The 20262-nt window shown below is 42.9% G+C and overlaps 3 protein-coding genes and 1 long non-coding RNA gene across 10 annotated transcripts in view; 2 read left to right on the top strand and 2 right to left on the bottom strand.

Moving 5' to 3' along the window:
- The first annotated feature begins 8 nt into the window (after positions 1-8).
- Positions 9-5722, top strand: ctso (cathepsin O). The gene is made up of 8 exons (XM_029164900.3): positions 9-209; positions 728-833; positions 1028-1152; positions 3023-3190; positions 3274-3395; positions 4563-4726; positions 5332-5424; positions 5528-5722. Exons 1-8 carry the CDS (start codon positions 9-11, stop codon positions 5560-5562), a joined length of 1014 nt encoding a protein of 337 aa, XP_029020733.1. The 3' UTR covers positions 5563-5722.
- Positions 5651-11738, bottom strand: tdo2a (tryptophan 2,3-dioxygenase a). The gene is made up of 12 exons (XM_029164898.3): positions 9858-11738; positions 9580-9685; positions 9404-9494; positions 9084-9154; positions 8544-8671; positions 8270-8456; positions 8002-8109; positions 7789-7900; positions 7637-7694; positions 7275-7354; positions 6881-6971; positions 5651-6715 (listed from the first exon to the last, which is right to left on the bottom strand). Exons 1-12 carry the CDS (start codon positions 9890-9892, stop codon positions 6562-6564), a joined length of 1221 nt encoding a protein of 406 aa, XP_029020731.1. The 5' UTR covers positions 9893-11738; the 3' UTR covers positions 5651-6561.
- A 322-nt stretch (positions 11739-12060) lies between these two features.
- Positions 12061-20262, top strand: part of LOC114864199 (uncharacterized) — a 33555-nt gene continuing 25353 nt past the window's right edge. Inside the window, exon 1 of the long non-coding RNA XR_003787271.3 lies at positions 12061-12416. This is a non-coding gene — a long non-coding RNA (uncharacterized LOC114864199). The remainder of the gene's footprint in view (positions 12417-20262) is intronic.
- The window catches only part of si:dkey-237h12.3 (teneurin-3), a 126438-nt gene continuing 120259 nt past the window's right edge, over positions 14084-20262 (bottom strand). For all 7 annotated transcript variants that reach the window (XM_029164896.3, XM_029164894.3, XM_029164893.3 and 4 more), the window contains 4 exons: positions 19407-19703; positions 16875-18486; positions 16662-16792; positions 14084-16075 (listed from right to left, as the gene is read on the bottom strand). In XM_029164896.3, coding sequence (XP_029020729.1) covers positions 15323-16075; positions 16662-16792; positions 16875-18486; positions 19407-19703 — 2793 coding nt within the window. In that variant the 3' untranslated portion in view covers positions 14084-15322. The remainder of the gene's footprint in view (positions 16076-16661; positions 16793-16874; positions 18487-19406; positions 19704-20262) is intronic.

Raw genomic sequence — 20262 nt, forward strand, 5'->3', positions numbered from 1 at the left:
TTTCGTAAATGGCGGCTTATCGTCTTCTAACGATTGTCCCCGTCGTTTGCGCGCTTCTCGCTGCTCTGTGCGGTCTTAAAGGAAACTCTGCTGAGACCCAGATTGGGAGGAACGTCTCTGAAGCTGATTTCGACTTGTTCAGAGCGCAGTTTCACCGCATGTATGACGTCACCAGCGACGAGTTTAACAGGCGTCACAACTACTTTCGGGTAAGACATAAAGATGTGCGCCACTGCCACCGCAGTTACTGTCGAACGCGCGTCTAAAACTGACGTCACGAGAGACCACGCCCACTTATAAAGTCAGCAAGTTATAGTGAAAGTAGTGTCAATCATTTCATAGGTAACAATAAGTTACGTTTTTCAGTGATAGGAGATACAGTTTAGTGTTATAATTTAATGTTATTATACTTTTATTTTTGTTTTCAGAGGTAAAATACTATACTGCCCTCTTAGGCAGCATTTACTGTATGTGTGAATGCCTCTTTGCTGACTGAGGTTTTAGCAGTCTCGCCAAAAAGTATAAATTTTTCCTAAATAACATAGAGCATATTTCAAAACACATTTATTATTTAGCACAATAACCAAGGCCAGCATTATAACGTTAGCTCTATTATGTTATTTCTCTTTCTAATAAGAGAACTGAGTGCAACATTAAATGTAATTGTAAAATCTAATTTCAAACAATTAATCCATTTCACATTTTTTTGTCATTCGCGTTCTTGCAGGATTCAAAAAAACGCCAAGCACGCCTGAACTCGTTTTCTGCAGTGCCACAATCTGCAACGTATGGCATCAACCAGTTCTCTGACCTCTCACCAAAGCAGTTCAGAGGTAAGCTGAGGCATTGCCACAAACTATAAACTGACTCAATTTGATAAATTGTGTATTTAATGGTGAGTCGACATAATTTCTTAATTTTAATTTTAGAACCAAAACCTTGCTCCAGATTATTGTTATTTAACTCTGTGTGTGTTTGGCTGGGTTTAATCAGAGGGATATGTTTCAACTGTATATGTGATCCACAGATCTGTACCTGACAGGCAGCGCTACCAGAGTTCCCCACTACTCCGGACTAACGCCTGAGAATCTTCCAGCCAAATTTGACTGGAGGGACAAAGCTGTGGTGGCACCAGTCCAAAACCAACAAGCAGTAAGATTTAGACACACATGTACGGTTTGGACTTCACTGTTGGAGCAGTCAGTTGTTTTACAAGCAAATAAAGCCCTCTTTAATGTTTCATCTTTAATCAAATCAATTATTTATTGAGGAACTACCAGTTTTCCCGCTTGCTCAGCTTTATTTCAACTCAATTGCGTAGAACCAGGCTCCGGCTGAGCGTCCATCTGCCTCGACCGTTTTGGTGGGTGGGGATAATTAAGAGGCAAAACAACAAGCAGCAGTAACAACAGGCCTCAAACAAAGCACAGGCAGGTTGTTTGGGCCGGAAGCTGCACATCGCATCCTCTGGCCTCCTCCACATATAAAGGGTTGCCACCATCATCACCAGCCCTCTTTATCTCCACTCCTCCCAATCAGTGCGCAGACAGCGGAAAAGCACCAGGTGCCACGGGTCACACAAACTCTCCTGCTTCACTCAAGTGTCTGCACTGAAGGCCCGCGCTTTGCACACACTCTACATAAGACGCTGCAGAAGCGTTAAAATGGTCCTTTGTCATGTTTCAATATGATTTTAGACGGCACAAAAATAAAGGTCCTTTTAACAGATGAATGTCACAGTGTTAAACTTGGACATGAAGCAGCGATAGGCAAAACACCTCTTTGTTTGGGGCCTTTTTGTTAACGATGAGCTAACGTTAAAGCGAGTGGGTGTCACAGGCGTTCAGTGTGCGCTCAGTGCATGTGGAGAAAGAACAGCAACTTTTAGAGACACGGAGGTGTTGCTTGTCCTCACTCAAGGATCACTTTCTGCTCAGTTTGCCGTCTGAAGTGGTGTTTTCACTGTAAACCCTTGTCCTGAGGCTCGTGCGGAAAAAAGGGAATACAAAAACATAAAGCCAGAGGTAGAGTGTGTACATGACCGCGCTAACCTTCCACTCTGCACTGCTACAGTTTGCTTTTCTTTTCCTGCGCTTCTCAAGTCGACCTGCCTTGGATGAGTTTCCACAACACATACAGCAGATGAATGCGGTCGACGGGAAGTAAAAAGCAGCAACACAAACGCATGGAGAGTCCTTTCGATTTCACTTTTATGACAGTTCATTTCACCGCTTTAGGAGAGCAGTACTGTAGGTCCTAATATTGTGTACACTCAGCATGTACATGTACGTGCCTCCAGTAGCAAACTGATTATCGGTATGGATTTTAGGACATGCAACCGCATAAAGCAATAACAAATTGGATTTTTAGAAGGAACTTATGTTTTCATCACATCTATGGCAACTTAATGCTGAGTAAGTGAACAGATCATCACATGCTGTTTAGATAATGGTATTGCTTTTGCCAATGTAAGGAAGGGGGAAAAAATCCACCTGTAATAAAAAATATATATATATATCGTTTTTTCTTTTTTTTAAGCAAAGGAACACTGGAGGTTTTTAAACCTACTGTATATTAAAGCTGATGCACTAGTTTTAACTCCCTAAACGATCTCAAATATTACTTGACCTTAAGGTTTAAGTACATTAGCAGAAGCTGGGATTGTGATTTTGCACCACACCTGAGGTGATTCTGTCAGTAGATGGCAGCAGAAAACAATTGGTCACAGATCAGTCAGTCTGACCAGATTCGTTCACCTTATGAACCTCTGCCTCCACACTCACTACAGCAAACCAGACGCTTTGTTTTGCACTTTTATTTTAGTTTAAGTTGTATCTAAGAGCCAACAAAAAGGTCAATATTTTAAAACAACAATTAGAGACAAATTCAGTGAAAAATGATTTGTCCTGCTGATGCTGAAGTGTCCTTGAATCAGTGTTTGTTTAAAAAAAAATCAAAACAATGATTTGCCCTGTACAACGTGAAAGACCTGAGTCATGCTACGGTAATTTACTTTTTGCAGTGTGGGAGCTGCTGGGCCTTCGGTACTGTTGGTGCCATTCAGTCTGTCCATGCGATAGGAGGCTTTACGCTGGAGCAGCTGAGCGTGCAGCAGGTTCTGGACTGTTCCATACAAAACAGTGGCTGCAATGGGGGATCTGCTGTGTGGGCTCTGGATTGGTTAAAACAGGTATATGTTTATACACACACCAACCACGCGTCAGTGTGATTATTTTACAAGGTTATTGTGACATGCTGTTGTTTTTTTTCTAGACCAAAGTGAAATTGGTTCCTCAGTCCGACTACCGCTACAAGGCCAAGACAGGAATTTGCCATTATTTCTCCCAGTCACATGATGGAGTCGCTGTGAAGAACTTTACTGCACATGACTTTGAGTAAAAACATCTTTTTTGTCATCCGTGTATGAGTAATATGGACTAAAAACTAATACATTTTGTCACATGGAATTTTAATGTAGTTTTCAAGTACCAAGGACAGAGGGAGGGGAGGGGAGGGGTCCTGCGCAATGACAGACCAGTGTGTTTACTCAGTCAATACAGACATGGCTTGTTCCGTAACACAAAGTTTCTTGACTCCGGCTCAGTCATTATGACCCAAAGGTTATCTGGAGTTAAAGTGAATCAGACTGTCTTTATTTAATATTGAAAAAGAAATTATACAAATTATCCTGGTTGTGCTGTCAGAGCTAAGGTCAGGTTCTTCTAGAACTCATGGAGGATTGAAAAATTAATTCTTACCTTCATTATACAGTATTTGCTAAAATGTTTTACTCGTTCTTTTCTCAGACTGAAACCAGCATTGAATCATTCTTTAACCAAAATTATCACAATTTTCAAATTCGGGAAATGTGGGCACTGGAACAGTTTTGGCATAAATCAGTATAAAAATGTAGCTTTTGACCTGCTTCTGTCATCAGAAAGGTCGCCGTACTCTGTCACTGAGTACATCAAACTGCTTGAATCTGACATTTCCCGTAGAACGGAGGCTCAAGGGTCACGGTGAAGCCTTAACATTCCAGTAAAGGGGCTCATGAGCCACATCCCGACTGCTGTGCTGCAAACATTATCATAAAGTTTCCAAAAGACAAGATCCCACCTCACTGCCAAGGGGATGCAAATTGATTTATTCAATATGGTTTTGGCACAGACCTAGACTCCATAACTCATCCACGGTCTGTATGTCATAAGCCTCCGAGAGTGTAGGGTATTACACCTACTGTGCTTCGAGTGGGAATCATGGAGCGGAAGAAAAAGATGAGTTGGCAGATAGCAGAATGGGGATAATGAGAAAAATCTACATTTTATGAACGAGGAAAAAGCACAGTTGATGGTTCAGTCATTAGATGCTTTAAAGGAGAATATAGAACAAAACATTTCTCAAAAATGGCCCATGTGAAATGTTAAACTGAAGTAATGACCTTCATAATGTGCTCGAGCTTCGCTTCTCACTGCTTTTCCCAAACCTCAGACTTTACAGTTTACTTTATAGATCCCTAACATAGTGCAACTGCAAGGCCTTTTTCCTCTTCCTGTGTCACTCAGAGGTCAGGAGGCGGCCATGATGGGTGAGCTGGTGCAGAACGGTCCTTTGGTTGCTGTTGTGGACGCGATCAGCTGGCAGGATTATCTGGGAGGAATCATCCAGCACCACTGCTCCAGCCATCGGTCCAACCACGCTGTCCTGGTCGTTGGATACGACGCTACTGGTACCTGCTTCCAACACACGGCTCAACAATGAAACACATTTATTTGAGGTTGTTCAATCAAATCTTAATCCTGTAACAAGTGAATTATATTTTTTGGTATAGGAATATATTATAGGAATAATAATAGGAATACAGAGTTTTTTCTTTCCAAAGAAAATTAATGCATGAATCATATTTCATATTAAAAATTATTTGAATCCACATTTACAATACTCTCTGCTCGGACGGTAAATACGAGCCTTTTGTACAGTTGATGAAATTTTCACCCAGATTTCCAGGTTGTGACGGTGCGGACAGTCCCAGGTTTAGACCAGTTCGTGTTGAAATCCCGTGAAAATCTGACAGACGACTCCATATTGGTTTTGTTATTACTATTTGCTCTGGCTGTTTGTTTTTTGACATACTGTGGCTCACACACAGCGGCGCTTCTTATTTTTCATCATCAATTATTTCACACACACTTGGGTTTCTCTGGTATTACACAAGGATGTAAGTGATTATGTAACAGTTTAAAATGGTTGCAGCTGTGGCGCACACGTACGTGCACCTAGTGCTCCTTTATCCTGTAAATAATTAAATCTCGAGATGCTTGTTGTTTGTTTTAGGCCATATTCCACACTGGATTGTGCAGAACTCCTGGGGAACGGCATGGGGGGACGAGGGCTATGTTTATATAAAAATCGGTAGCAATGTTTGTGGTAAGTATTATCTTTGCCGCTTGTCTTCCTCTGTTTACGTCTCCTTTCACCTTTTGGCGTGTGTCTGCTCAGGAATTAATTAATCTCTCTGTCTGCTCCCCAGGTATTGCAGATTCTGTGGCAGCAGTTTTTCTTTGACAACAGTGTTTATACACTGTTTTAGTTTGTCTTGTATGATTGCATGTGAGCGGTCGCTATTGGCGAAATTGAAACCATCCTTCAGTAATTACATTAAATCCTTTTTATTGAAATGTCACCATCTAACATCACTAAAACAAAATAAATCCCTTTAAACGTTCACAGATTTTGGATCATAAGTAAGCAATAAACACAAACCGTAAGCATATGAATAGATGTGCAGTACAAAATATGTATCATATTAAATACATAGATACAAATTTGCCTTTACAAAAACTGCTGCATGAATCACTGCATAAATATGATTCATTTACAAAAAAATAATATATTTGACACTATACAAATGCATCTATATCAGCTTATATACACATTTGGCTCATTATTTAATTTTGCATTGTTTCTAATAGTTTTAAACTAAGCTTTGACTTTTATTTTACACTGCTTTTAATACTGAACGTTTTACGTGAACCATACTGCCGTGGGCTGAAGTAGCTTCCTGTCGGTCATGAACGATGATTTGTTTGTAAAATCTCATTATTGCTCTCAACAATCCATTTGCTTTCAGGTCAGTCACAGTAAATTTGCATAATTTTACTGAGAAAACATAAAAGCAGACTTCATCAAGTAGCCATCTGTACTCTGAGCAGTCAGGATTAGAATAAAAATCTCTAATATGGCCAGTTGATTGTTTCAGAGTCAGACCCGTGTTAAAGGTTCTGCAGCCTGATGTAACTAATTAACCAGTAATGTTTTATTTTTCAGCTTAATTGTTCGATCCTTTTAATGTCACGTTTTTTCCAGCGTGCTTGTTAAACATTAACAGCTGGACCTCATGAAACTTTGTACATTTGCTATTTATCTGTATTTACACGTCACTCTCCCAGTGCTTTCTAGGAAATCTGCAGGAATAAAATGTCTCTGCTTCATCCCATCTCTCCTAAAACGCTGTCTCCTCTATTGACGCATGTGTCTGGTGTCGGATGCGGGGACGGACGCGCCTCAGTCAGAGTCCTCACTGCTGCAGTAGGAGCTGTCGCAGCACTCGGCCGTGTAGAGCAAGGTGTGAACGTTGGGATTCAGCTTGGGCACCCAGTGACGAGGGACGAGGAAAGTCGCCAGGTTGAACAGGTCCACAAACACTTTGTAGCGGTCGCTAAAAAAAGTAAGGCTCCGTTACAAATGATGCTTGAAACACCTCATATAGACTGTGCAACAAGGAGTGACCAGAGGACTAGTTCATTGAGATGCAGATGGAGAGGCTGCATCTGCCCGCGCGTGCGTTGGCAGCGTGAAGAGTTAAATCTCCAGCATACTGTACCTGACAGTAGATCTCAGGTAGTGGTAGCCAGATGAGCCCCCCGTGCCAGCTTTGCTGCCAATCATACGATGCACCATGCATACGTGATTGTCTACAACAAGAGACAGAGGGTCCATTGTGACCTGAGCCTTGTCTTGACTTGCACACGTTTCAATTGAGGCCTAACTGTTTTGACGTAAGCGAGACACGAGTCAGTAAAAATTTATTCTACGGGAACGGCTTGTTTGGATTGATCAGAAGGTGTGAATGATTCTACTTCGGAGGTTGTGAACTATTTTAGTTCTGCAAATCCCTCCCGTTAGTCCAACTCTGCCCTTGGGCAAAATATTACAGCATTAGCTTCCTGCCGTACTTTACTGAGTGTGGGGCGGCTGACAGATGCTACAGTACTTACATCTCCATTTCGTCATGAGCGTATCAATGTCCATGAGCGATGTGAGCAGCTGGAAGGGAACCTGGAACCGTGGTTCCTCCCTAAAAGACACGCGAGCGTTTGTTTTATAGGTTCTGGAGTGTTGTGAAATGAGCCACTATCACCTGCTCCAGAGTCACAATGCGCTTAACGCAGCAAAGCCAGCGTTTCCACATAATTATCACCTACTGGCAGCTTAAACAACGGCTGAATGAGCGGTGTGACATGTTTTTAATCACACAGCCACCGAACATGGATGTCACATGACCTGGGTGATTTACTGATTTACATACAAATTTACTGGATAATTAAAGGGACAGGAAGTGTAAAAAACCCCCACTCACCTGTAGAAGTAGATCATCAGGGCACCTTGTAGAGCCTTGTAGGAGAGCCTCCTCTCACCTTGATGGGAAAAATGAATTAAATGAAATGTAATAATGGTTTTGCGAGCTAAACGTCAAATTTTCGTGTTTTCAGTTTGGTCATTTAAACTCACCTGTACTAACGAGATGGTCATGACGCTTCTCGTCAAACAGGGAGTTGAAGAGCTCCCTCTGTTTGACCAGCTCCTCCATCGCCTCCTCCTCCTCCTCGGAATCTGGCATTTTCTTTAAAACAAACAAAAAAAAAAAACACAGTGTCCTGTCAGTCAACCGCGCACTCTAGGGAAAGCAGAGAAAGTTTGTTCAGAAGTCATCTCTTACACTACCTCGATTTTCTCCTTCTCCTGATTGAGTCCATCAAATATATTGATCTGCAACCTTTCCCAGAAATTGAATCCGTCCGCCTCTAAGCCAGGAGTTCTTTCCAGCCACTCCTGAGAAGAACAGCCCAAGGTTTTAGCACATTTATACCTGGTTCAATAGCAGATGGTCCTTTCCAGAGTAACGTTCAACAAACAGAATGTTTTAAAAAATGCACAGATATTATATAGAAAAATTGATGCTCCTATGCAGTCACTAGTGGGGAAGGTTCACCTCAACCAGCTTCAAGAGTGTGGGTTCCTGCTCTGAGTCCAGGAGCGTCTCGCTGTCATGGCCGTTGAAGTTGTCCCTGTAGTGGCGCCTGTTGTACGGAACCCTCTGGTTGTCCGGGACCCCGATTTTGTTCTCCAGGAGCCGGAACTGCAGGCTCTGGAAGCCAGAGGCGGGAGACAGGTATTCCCTGTGCACAAACAGCACAGACAGAGCGCATCTCATAAGTCTTTTATAGCTCAAGCAGAGATGCAGAGGAAGATATTTATGAGCTCACCTAAAGTCAAAAAAGTCCAAGGCTGTCATTGTTTCCAGCACCGCAAACTGGTCCACCAGCAGCCTGAAAATCATCACAATCCTGTGGATGCGAGTGTTGACTTTGAGCATGTTGCGTTCGTCTCGGACCTTGAGGAAATTAAAATATTTAATGATATAACTGCTAATCGTAATGAAGCTTGAGAACATATCCTGACGCAGGGAAAAATGTAATTACTGAACTAATTAGAATTTCTGTTTTTGTGGGATGGTTATTTCATCAACCTAATGTGTCTCCTCCAGGGACAGAAGTAACAACTTTAACTGTTGCTCTAATTTTAATTCCAGCATCTATCTGGGCGATGAGGGATATACCAGCTCATTTTCATAATTAGATAAATAATAATAATACCTGACTATCCTGGTAACAACATCTCCAGAACAATGTTCACACCAAAAATAAATCCTGAAGACAGCGCTCTCTCATTTTTCTGTATTAAACCTAATTAGAGTTTTTGTGAAGAAGAAAAAATAAATTAAAATACAAATTGCTGGCACTTACGTGTCCACTGATGAAGATCTCTCGCACAGAATCCAGTTCAAATAAAATCTGTTTAAACCACAGTTCATAGGCTGCAATGGAACACAAAGTAAAGAAGCAGGTCAACAACCAAATGACATCAAGCTGGAGAAGTGAAGAATATTCTTCCAGCCAAGTTGTTTGGTTGATATTTAATCTGTTATGGTTTAACGAACTCTAATTATTTGGATTGCAATACATAATACAAATGAGGTGAGAATATTTTGTAAACAAACAAAAATAAAATACTAATTTGCTGTCATGGTGATGAAATAAGGCCCCGACCCGAGCTCCGTTTTTACCTTGATGGGTGACGATGAAGAGATGCTCGTCGTGGATCTTATTACCCTTCACTTCACTTTGTAGCACCTGGGCTGACATTATTTTGTTGAGCTGCGTTGTAGAAAGAGAGAAAAGGCTGTAGTTTAGGAAACTGAACATTCATATGATTTGTGACTGTGATCATCATTTTTTTTACCTGCAGGTAGTCTCCATAGATTATTCCTCCTTTACTGGCTTTGTTGACTCCCGCCTGAGAGCCATCCTCGTCTTCATCTTGTTTTGGAGGCTTGTTTTTGAATAACCTACAGTGCGAAAAAAAATATTAGTATTTTTCCAAAATAAATCAATTTGACCACAAATGTAGAACAGATGCAACTAGTGGTGTCAAAAAGTAATTGACAGAAAATAATTCAGCCAAATTTTTAATTTTTAATTTTATTTTTTTTACTGATGCGATTTATAAAGTAAACATACAAATGCCTCTTCTCAAAGTATGGACATCCACTCATGATTTATGCTAATTAGCCGCAGCAAGATGTGTTATATTTCCTCGGTAACGTTAACTAAAATTGTCTTTAACGCCGTCCAGATTTTTATAGCTTCTCTTCATCCAATCACTCACCAGGACGCTGTCACCATCCGGCCCGCCTTACTGCCACATGACCACGGTTTACCTTTAACCAGCACCACCTCATGGACTTTGTAGCCGACCGAGCAAAGAAACACTCACAAAAAAACAACATGCACAGCAACAACTAAACCATTCACGATACGTTTCTAGAAATAATCAAATTAACAGGAAAATAAATAAATCAAATAAGTCAGAAGTAGTTGAGTGTAATTATAATAATGGTGGATTTGCTCTTCACTTTTGGCTGCAGGCTATGTTCAGTGTTTACTTGCACGTGTTCCTTAAATACAAATGTTTCATTGCTTACAGATAGTGAGCTGCTACTGGAGCTCTGTGTGTTTACTCCTAACGTCGCCAGTTTAATTTCTTAGCAGGCAAAAGTCTGTTTTATTTGATAAATATTCCTACTAAAAATGATCTGCACATTTATTGTTATATTAAAACAAACACAACTTTGGATTTATTATACATTTGTCCTCAGATTTTTAGGCAGTTACATTATTATATAACCAACGTGAAAACAAATCCCGCACACAAATGTTGCCAATGCCAGTCTATAAAAGCACAAACGTTGTGTCATTACCATCAGTTGACGTCCAGCTGTTCCAAAAATGTTCGGCAAACATTGATACAACTCTGTAGCTCATTGGACACTTAAATGTAAATATTTGCAATTTGGTTAATATTTTATTTACCCCAGTGGACATCAGTGGAGATGCGGGGTTTCCAAGGTTATAGAGCTCAGTGTACTGTACATGTGATACAGATGAAGTCTGCTTTCTCTTATGGCTGTACATTTACCAGATATTCGTGGGCTCGAGCTGCAGAGTGTGACTGTCCAAAGGTTCTTCGCAGATGAATGTGGAGGCTGTCGTTCCAAATGATCATGAGCAGCTTGAACCATTTGTCACTTTGCATACATTATTGATTGAAACATGATAATTGCCGATCTACCTCCCAAAAAGCAAGTCAACAACAACAAGCATCTTCTTTTTTTGCTGTTAACCCAGTTCCATCGGTTTAAGACTCAGAATCCACTATCCACCGCCTCGAAGTCCCTCCAAGATCATTAGCTCCCTTGTTTTTCACTCACACTCTTTGTAGACCTCTCAAGTACAGTCCCAACAGCTTGTGGAACTGTCCTCAGAAGATCAGAGGCATGATAACAAGCAGCTATTTCTGAACTGGGACATGGTACAAGCCGGGCGATGTAAGGCTGCACGCTGAACTTGAAGCAGGGCCCAAATTCTTTGTTCTTGTTCCCATTTACATGGATACGGGCTGCGTGGAAAAGTGGAGGGGGGGGTGCTTACAGTAGATGAGACCGTAGCAGATGAGATAATCAGTATAAATGTTCGAAACTTTAAGCTTGTCGATCCCACTGACAGGACGCGTGTGTCGCTCTGTGTTATCGTCAAGGTCTGAGTCGCTGATTAGAAGAGCGCAGGCGTGGGGGCTGTGTTTTCCTTCCTGCTGCCATGTTAAAGTGCCTGTGAAACTATTTTCTACTGGATGTTTGCAGTCTTTGAAGTTTGCATGCGTATTTAAAAGTGGCAGTCCTGCTCTTAGCTACTGGTAAATGATCCGAAAACAAACATGAAAGTGCAACTAAATATATTCATATTATTAGTACAATCAGCCTGTTGCTGTTTCTGCCAGAGACACGATAAAGAGGAATTCATACTATAATCAGGTTATTATCATACTGTAAATAACTCAACCCTCTTGCGATCATTAGCTCAATAAACACTATATTTATATTTCAAGATGAAACAGAAGTAGGGTTTAATAAAAATACATTATTAGATTATATTGGTATTTACCTAAATCGAAAATCATTTTAACATATTGAGCTATTTTATAAGTTGATTTGACTGATGATATAAATGCTAGAGTATTAATAAAAAGGACAAATCTGTGTTAACAAATCTTCAGGTGATATATTACAGTAATAATAGGTGATTCACTATTTAAGCATTTACAACATAACTGATTTATATTGTTTCAGACAGTGCTGGGTAGAATACCATCACATCATACGACAAAGTAGGATTAAAGTACAGATGATTCCATTTTACAATTGCAAACGATCGCCTGCGACGGTTCAAGTTCTGTTCAGCTCAAAAGACTATTTTGCGTCCAAATGAAAAGTGATTCACAGTCACGGGTGAAAACAAATGCTGTTCAACCATGTGGATCGATAAGTCTGGGGACTAAGATGAAGTTTAATCTGAGCGCCGTTTGCTCAATGTGTTTCATGGCCATTCTTTGCTTAAAGCTGTTTAACTTTTGGTTAGAACCACCAGCCAACACTGCACAACTTAAAAGCCTTGTTAGGAAGCGCAGCGCTTTCCTCCTTGAATTAATGTTCTTTTTGTTTTCACGCAGCTTGTCAGCAAAAGGTGAGTAAAAGCAGGAATAAATATAATGACCTTTTGTGTGTCATGACGTGAAAGAGCAGATATTTGCAGTAATAACAGGAAATTAGTAGAAATGTAAAAGGTTAAATGTGCACATTACAACGCACATTATTCTTTTATTTACTAGAGGCTCATTAAAAATGTCAAACAACTGATTCTTCACATCGATTTAAAGTTGAACAAGCGTTTACGATATCCACTAAAGTAACTCATACTCATTACATCCAGGCATTGGTTTAATTTACCAGCGAGCAGCTTGACATCAGCCTGTGAAGGTCAAGCCCAAGGCTTCAGAGCTGCAATGTTTGATGCAGACGAGCTGCTTTAATGTACAGCCCATACCTTTCAGTTACCAAACTAAACTTACTAAATTATGTAACATGCTCCTTTTTTGTATTGCTCTGATGTCGTTATTGCACAATGCTGTGGGCTCTTTGATGTTCTTGCAAACTTGTGCCATCTCTTTTATATAAGCCTTTGAAGTGGGTCTAGTTGCGCTGCATAGTGATACGCAGCACAATTGCTTTGGCAGCGCCTGCTGTGGTCACAGTGCAATACTGCAGCAGCACTGCAGGCTGTTGTTATATTACTGCTTCATCTATTCCATTTGATGTCTCTTAAAATTAACCTGGACTGTCAAATTCCTTTCCCTTCAAACGTGTGTCTCGTCAATCACCAGAATTCAACTAAATTACTTACTGTTGGAGTTCAAAGCCAGCGTTATTTTAAAGATATTCTCACCGGTGAAGGTGCAGCGATGACCGCTGTTCTAAAAAGTGTAATGCTGAATGACGCGTAGGCAAATCGTCCACGGGATGACTTTGTGAACTATGCACTTTGCACCACTAGGGAGCATCGTAGGGCTTTTAAGGGAATGAAAGATTTGAATGCCTCATACTTGTCAGATTTTGTATTTGAAGGTTTGTCAGCGGGGGTTTAAAGCCCTTTGTATGGGTATATCAAAACAAAATGGGGTTCGGTACGTTCGCTGTACTTTCAGCTGGAAGAAACAATAGATAGTGGCTTACAGAGAAACTTGAATAATACATTTTATTACAGGTCCATGGTGAAAGAGGGTGGTATACGCTAAGGGAGTCTGATGAGAACTTTGAAGGCGCGCTTTGGAGATTTTAAGATAGCATGGCTTTGTTGAGCTCTGCATATCATGAAACATTTAAAAATTGACTTAAAATGTATAAAGAATCTTTGGGACGGCAGAGAGAAGGTCAAAAACAACAGCATAAAACAACGTTGGGCAAAGCCTTACATTTGGTTTGAAGTGTTGTTTGATGTCTAGCATGAAAAAAAAAATCCCATTCATATAAAAGGCCGGTTTTCTGAAGTGTCTCTACTTCAGCGCTTTGCATTTGTGTGAGGAACCTGATCACAACAAACAGATTTAAAAAAAAAATCATTACAGTACTTGTCACACGGTAACCTTAAATGTTTGGGCCTCAACTCATCTGATTAAATATTTCAAGGACTGCTTCCTGTTGCCGATCCTGTAGCTCACTCGTCTTCCTCTTAAAGCCTAAATACAGACTCTAATTTTAAAGGGGCTGCACAAATCTCTAGCCTATTCTCGCTTGTACATTCATTTTCAAACCAACAAAACCTAAAGAACATCTTAAAAAAACAACACACCAAAATAACCCCAGTATTATTTTTAATCCATGAGTGCATTTAACAATCAAAAAATATATATACCTACCAAAAAACATGGACGTGAGCTATGTTTAGATCAACTGCAACCGTGTTTATGTGAGCTGGGTTCATGAAATATTCTTGATGATGAAATATTAATTGGACAGAAAGCTGGGTCAAAAGGCATTATGCCCGATAAACATGAAATTTAGTGGAAATAATAGTTGACTGCATGTTATAGATACATTACCACTTGTCACTACATGCACAGGTTTCTGTTGATTAAAAAGAGCATAGTGAAGAAGCCCCACATCAGCCGCATCAGGGTGGAACAGAACTTAAAAAGCTAAGTCAGCTGGACTTTATTTGTTATGTATAAACACAACATAAATTACTGTTAATGACTATTACAGACATTTATTCAGTTTCTTAAAAAAAAAGAAAACGCCATAAAACTCTTGCATAATTTACAAAACATGGTGTCCCAGTGCCGTCCAGGACACGGCTGTGTCTCTTGTCCCCCAACAGTTCGTAACTGTGACCGTCCTTTTTTTTCCCCACAATATCAGGTTTTTAAACATCAAAATTGTTCTTTTCTGTTTAAAAGCATTTAAAAGAGAATAAGACGTCTGAACATTTTTTTCATGTTTACAGTGCTAAATCTGGTATACGTAGTGGTTGTTTGGTAAGGATCTCTCTTTGACATCAGAAGTCTCTGATTAAAGAAAATAAAGAAGGGAAAAATAACCGCCAAGGACGCCGCTTGCTCCAGGCGTGTGAACACGAGCCCCGTACTTCTAGAGAAGTGTAGATATGCATAATGTAAACATTTACTTTGCTCTTACACTAGTTGTTGAGCCAGACTTTTCTCGATGAAAACAGAAAACGAACATAAAACACCTAAATTACCTCACTATTTCCTCAAAGACACCACTAGTCCTCTGTTCAGAGTCCACAAGGCTTGTGCTACAGAGGAACGTACCTGTAATTGCCATGTTAAGGCTTGGTGTAGTTTTACATTTACTCTGTAGTCCCAATGTCACAATGCACAGCATTGCTTCGACCGCTTGTAATTCAATTTTTTTGTTGTATTTTATGGAACTCATTTGTTATTTTTTACAAAAACACATGGACACTCAGGGTACATACTGTATCAGCAACCCTCCATTATGGCTGCGTGTCCTTCTGTCCGCGGGTTTGCCTTTACCAAAAAGTCTCTTTGGCAGAACATGCACCTCGTATTGTTACCTTTTCCCAATTTCACTTTGCCGAAGAAAGTGGATATTATTGGCGCTGTCTGCTAATTCTGGGTACTGCTCGATGGAAAGGACGTAGTACCCGTCGTAGCCCAAAACCTTCCCGCTGCTCAGAAGCTGCCTCTTCTCCCCCTCTGTCCACGGACGCACTCCCTCCTCGCCGTCGCGCACGCGCTGCTGCTCGCGCGCCCACGCGCCGGCGAGGGCGCGCTGGCGGGCGAGCTCCACCACGCGCGCCTTCTCCTCGTCCACGGTGGCGCCGTAGCGGATGTGGAGAGCGAGGGCGCCGGCGCGGACCTCCACATCCGCGAAGCGGCGAGTCCGGCTGTCCATGACGGTGGTGGACTGGGACACGGTCACGTTGACGCCGTTCTCCAGGGTCTTGTGACCGCTGGTGAGGTGCAGCGCCGCCAGGTCGGCGTCCGGCAGTCCCGGCTTCACAAAGTAGTGCGTGTCGCGTCCTTCTATAGTGAAGTGCAGGTCTTCCAGGTAGAAAGCATTGTTGAGGATGGTTGCAACCTTGATGCAGTCCTCACTCGCGACGTTGAGCGAGTGGGTGTGGACCGTGCCCTTGTAGATGGCGAACATAACGGCTCGTCCGATGGGAGACATTGCCGCCGAGAACCACAGCCAGGACTTTTCACCCCTGCGACCTCGGCTGAGATGGACCTGTGGCAGCCGCTCGAATGACAAGAGAGAGTGTGCTTGTCTAGTTACTTCCTGCTGGACCCCAGAGATAGACTGTAGGAAAAGTGCAGTGAAACGTTAACGTCTGAACATGGCAGAACCTGACTCTCCAGGCCATTTAGAACCGGCTGCGGCTCTGCTTCAGAGAGTTTTTCATCGCCGTCTAAGATAATGGTGTTTTCAAGCTGTGTTCTCAAGCCAAAAGTAGATAAATCCCCCATGACATTTTTACAGCAACACTTTTTGTATTAAGGCATTAGACCAAAGAAGCCTAGCATAAATAGCTTCAAAAGACTGTTTTAACAGTAGCAAAACCGCAATATTACACATAAAGTTAGACAGTGTGGAAATGTGCTCAGCTGGTCGCTAAAGCAGCCAGACATAGGGAAGCACACTTTGCTTAATATGTGTGTGATTATGCAAATATGGCCCAATTAAAACGGCTACTGTATGAAATACATAGTAGTCTAATTAAAAGATGGCAGGTTCCAAATATTAATACAAAAAGAAAACAATGGGGAGGAGGTTATTTTTTGTTGTCTGCAACAACATCTCTTCAGTTAGCAAAAAAACCCACCAACTTTTCAACTCGAGCTGTTTTCACTACGTCTACTCAATGTGCAGAGAAGATTTGACCCACCGGCAGATCATCCCACAGCTGGCTCTTCCTCAGTTCATAGGATGGCATGCTCAAGTCAAATTTGGGGACGGGAAACCCAGGAATGGTGTTGTGAAGATGGAACCCAAAGGTCACCAGCCAGCTGTTCACATCTGTGCAGCAATGAAACAGCATGAGAAGATCCATCACAGCATGATTGTCAGAGATGAGGAGTTTTACCTGCACTCGTCTTACCTGCAACGTACTCTCTGACTTCGTGTACTTTGCTGATGGGGTTGTTGTTTCTGAACATGTATAAGTTGAAGGGCACCGGCTCTTTGCCAACGCGTTTCCACGTGGACACATCGGGGACGGTCCACCTCCCAGACATTATGTCATAATCCTGCTCACCAAAGTGCAGCAGTTTGGTCAGCGGGTCGTACAGTCCTCCGTGAAAGCCGAACACCAGCTGGAAGTCTGGGTTGGAGTCGAAGTAGACCTCGCCGTACGCCGTGTACTGCAGCTGCTTGACCAGGAGTCCGTTGCTGGTGAAGACGGCCAGAGGCGTGCCGGTGTTGTCACAAGCAATGTAGAACTCCTCCCCGCTGCTGATCTCCATGGCGAACAGGTGGCCCTGGAGGTCGTAGTAGAAGGAGGTGATTTCCGAGCTGGAGTGGTTGTATAAGTGGGTGATTCTGGCTGGATAGCTCAGGTCTGCGTAGAAGTACTGCAGGTGCTGGCCCAGGCTGGTCTTGGTGGAAACCCTGCGGCCCAGGCCATCGTAGCGGTACTGTAAGGTCCAGCCGCTGCTCTTGCTGTAAACCCGCACCAACAGTCCTTTGGAGTTGTACTCAAAGATCTCGGCTCCCCTCTGGCGGAGGAAGCCGTCCTCGTCCATCCGGTATTGGATGTCCCCGAGTCGAGTGATGCGGTCCCTCAGGTCGTAGCGCAGAGGGAGGAGCCTGGCGCTGCTCCCTGCGTTCAGCAGGTGCAGGTTTCCGTTCAGGTCGTACGTGTAGCGCCACATCACTTTCTCGTTCAGGTAGACGGTCTGGAGCTGGCCGTCCACGTCGTACTCGTAGCTGTACTTTGTGGTGTTGGCAAAGGGGCCGATCTTGATCTCCCGCTTGGTGACCCGACCCACGTCATCGTACTGGAAAGTGATCCAGTACATGAGCGATCGAAATATTTCATACTGAATCTCCTTGATGCGACCGTGTGCATCAAAATGCTTGGTGTAGGTCATGACGGCCGTGGAGATTATTTGGTTTATATCATAGTAGATGACCCCAAACTTTCCAAACTGCTCAACTTTTCCCGAGATGTCATCAAACTGGTATAAATCGATGGGGAGCGGCGTTTCGTTGATGACACCCTGCACGCTGGTGACTCGCAGGCTGCTGTCGTAGGTGTAATCGAAGCGCGCGTTGACCATGCCGTCCTCGCTGAAGCGGAAAATCTGCCGGTCCACCAGCGGCCCCACCTGACGGTAGCGGATGGAGCAGATGAAGCCTTCGTTCTGCAGGTTCACCGTCTTCAGCACGCCCGCCGTCTCGTCGTAGGTGAAACTGACCCGCGTGCTGTCGTACAGGATCTCCGACAGCTTGTTCTGCCGCCGGTACCGGTACAGGACCCGGCGTCCCGTCCCCAGGTGAGCGACTCTCAGCAGGAGGCCGTCCTCGCTGTAGTCCACGGCTACGGAGGCGTTGCTCTCGGGGGGGTGATACAGGTTCCTGTAGTAGCCCACAGAACGTATGGTTTGCATGGTGTAGCGGGCCACGCTGGGCATAGTGACGGCAGAAAGCCGGTCCAGGGAGTCGAAATCAAATATGTACTGGCGCTGACTGTGGAGCAGCAGAACCATGGACTGAAAGAGAGAGAGAGAGCAAAACATCTTTCTTGAGTGCTGTAATAATAATGCATAATATATGTTAAATGCCAGACAGGGTCAGTGCAGAGCGAGTGAGCAGACAAAAGAATCTACTGTATGAAAAATACACCAGCGTCACCTATGCTTTATTAATGCAGAGGCAATGCATATATTTTAATGTTAAACACCAAGTAGAGCTCCAGTTAAGAACATTAACCGAGACAACAGATGGAGAAAAATGGATTTTTTAGATGAGTTCGGCTGCAGTAATTGTTGTCAACACACACGTGTCTCTGGCATAAGCAGCGTTTCCTTTTATAACCTTTGAGCCACAGATCGGCTTAATTAATTTACAGTTTATGCAGCTTTAAGTGTGGCCCCGTCTTCCCAGGGTTTACCACCCTCTCTGTTAAAATGTCATGCCCAGTCATGCGTCAGCACATTGAGGTTCTCTGGGCTCCCTGAGCTCTCTGGTTTCCTTATGTCACAGTGTTGACATGGCCTCTGCAGGTCACGCAACCGAAGGACGCGGACAGAGAATCTCAGCATTAAAGCAGAGAAACTCCTAACGACCCCATAGTGTATTAACGTCAAGAAAATCCAGTCCAACTACAGTATTAAAGATTTAATAATTAGATACGCGGGATAAGGTTCAGCTCATTAATGCTTGCTCCAGCGCAGCAGCATCTGAATGCTGATCTACCCACCATTTTTATATCTCAGGCTTATAAATGATTCTCATAAATCGGTAATTAGTCTAAAATGATTGCTTTTGGCTAAGAACACATAATTATGTGAATGAGGCCGGTAATTATTGTAAAGCAAACCTCTTCAGGGTGACCTCTGCTACATGACAGGCCCCTGATTCAGCGTGTAGTCATAAAGACGCGCGCTCGGCTTCCGCTCGGCCCCGTTACCTGCTCCAGGTAGGTGTAGCTCCATATCTTCCCGTCTGCAAACACCCGGGACACCAGGCGGCCCTGGACGTCGTAGTCCAGCCGCTCGGTGGTGGGACCCCTCTGCAGGGCGCTGATCTGCCCGCTGCTGGTGCGGCTCACGTTCACTGGCAGCAGCTTGCTGCTCGGCGCCCACAGCACCGGGTGGCCCGCCGTGTCGTATATAATCTTTAAGAGGAACTTCCTGTGGTCGTCGTAAATCTTCTCGGTCCTCAGGGTGCGATCATAATCGACAGATAGTATGTTCCGTCCATTTACCTGTAGGAGGGATTTGATTTAAGAGGGTATTAAGACAAAGCGAAGGGAACTGCCATCGCTACTCCTACTACTATAACATTTTACTGTTAGGTAACGCTTAAAAATAAGCAACACAACCCACACATACGTTACACAATAGTGCATTGTCAGGAGGAAGTTCTTCGTTTCCATATCCTCTATTCACGGCTTCTTCCCCACAGTAGTCACTGAGATTAACACCCCTTTGGCAGGGCTCATTAAACTGAGAGATGCTCTACTGATTGTTCAGGTACACTTAGATCAAAACCTCCTAAATTTAGTAGAGATGAAAATTACTGCATAACCAGGCGAGTTAAATTCATGAAGAAGTGCGGAGCGTAAATCAGGCTCGTATTCGAGGAAGGCGGACTTATGCACTAGAATATTAATAGTGTTTTATATATCGAGAATTGTAATGTTGGCAAGGCCTGTTGGATTTTCAAAATAAGACTTAATTATTGGTTTCTAATCCTGTTGCTGCCACTGAGCAAAGAAACGGCACAAGAAAGGGACAGTTTGTGTTTGTGTCACCGCTCATCTG

This window comes from Betta splendens, chromosome 10 (assembly GCF_900634795.4).
Source record: "Betta splendens chromosome 10, fBetSpl5.4, whole genome shotgun sequence".
Taxonomy (NCBI): domain Eukaryota; kingdom Metazoa; phylum Chordata; class Actinopteri; order Anabantiformes; family Osphronemidae; genus Betta; species Betta splendens.

Bases quoted from the DNA above. Each gene is read 5' to 3' on its own strand.
- ctso (XM_029164900.3), top strand. From the start codon at position 9: ATGGCGGCTTATCGTCTTCTAACGATTGTCCCCGTCGTTTGCGCGCTT. The intron at 834-1,027 runs GTAAGCTGAGGC...TGTGATCCACAG, and splicing joins CTCACCAAAGCAGTTCAGAG to ATCTGTACCTGACAGGCAGC. The intron at 1,153-3,022 runs GTAAGATTTAGA...TACTTTTTGCAG, and splicing joins CAGTCCAAAACCAACAAGCA to TGTGGGAGCTGCTGGGCCTT.
- tdo2a (XM_029164898.3), bottom strand. From the start codon at position 9,892: ATGAGTGGATGTCCATACTTTGAGAAGAGGCATTT. The intron at 9,495-9,579 runs GTAAAAAAAATG...TCTACAACGCAG, and splicing joins TCTATGGAGACTACCTGCAG to CTCAACAAAATAATGTCAGC. The intron at 6,716-6,880 runs GTACAGTATGCT...TACTTTTTTTAG, and splicing joins TACCTGAGATCTACTGTCAG to CGACCGCTACAAAGTGTTTG.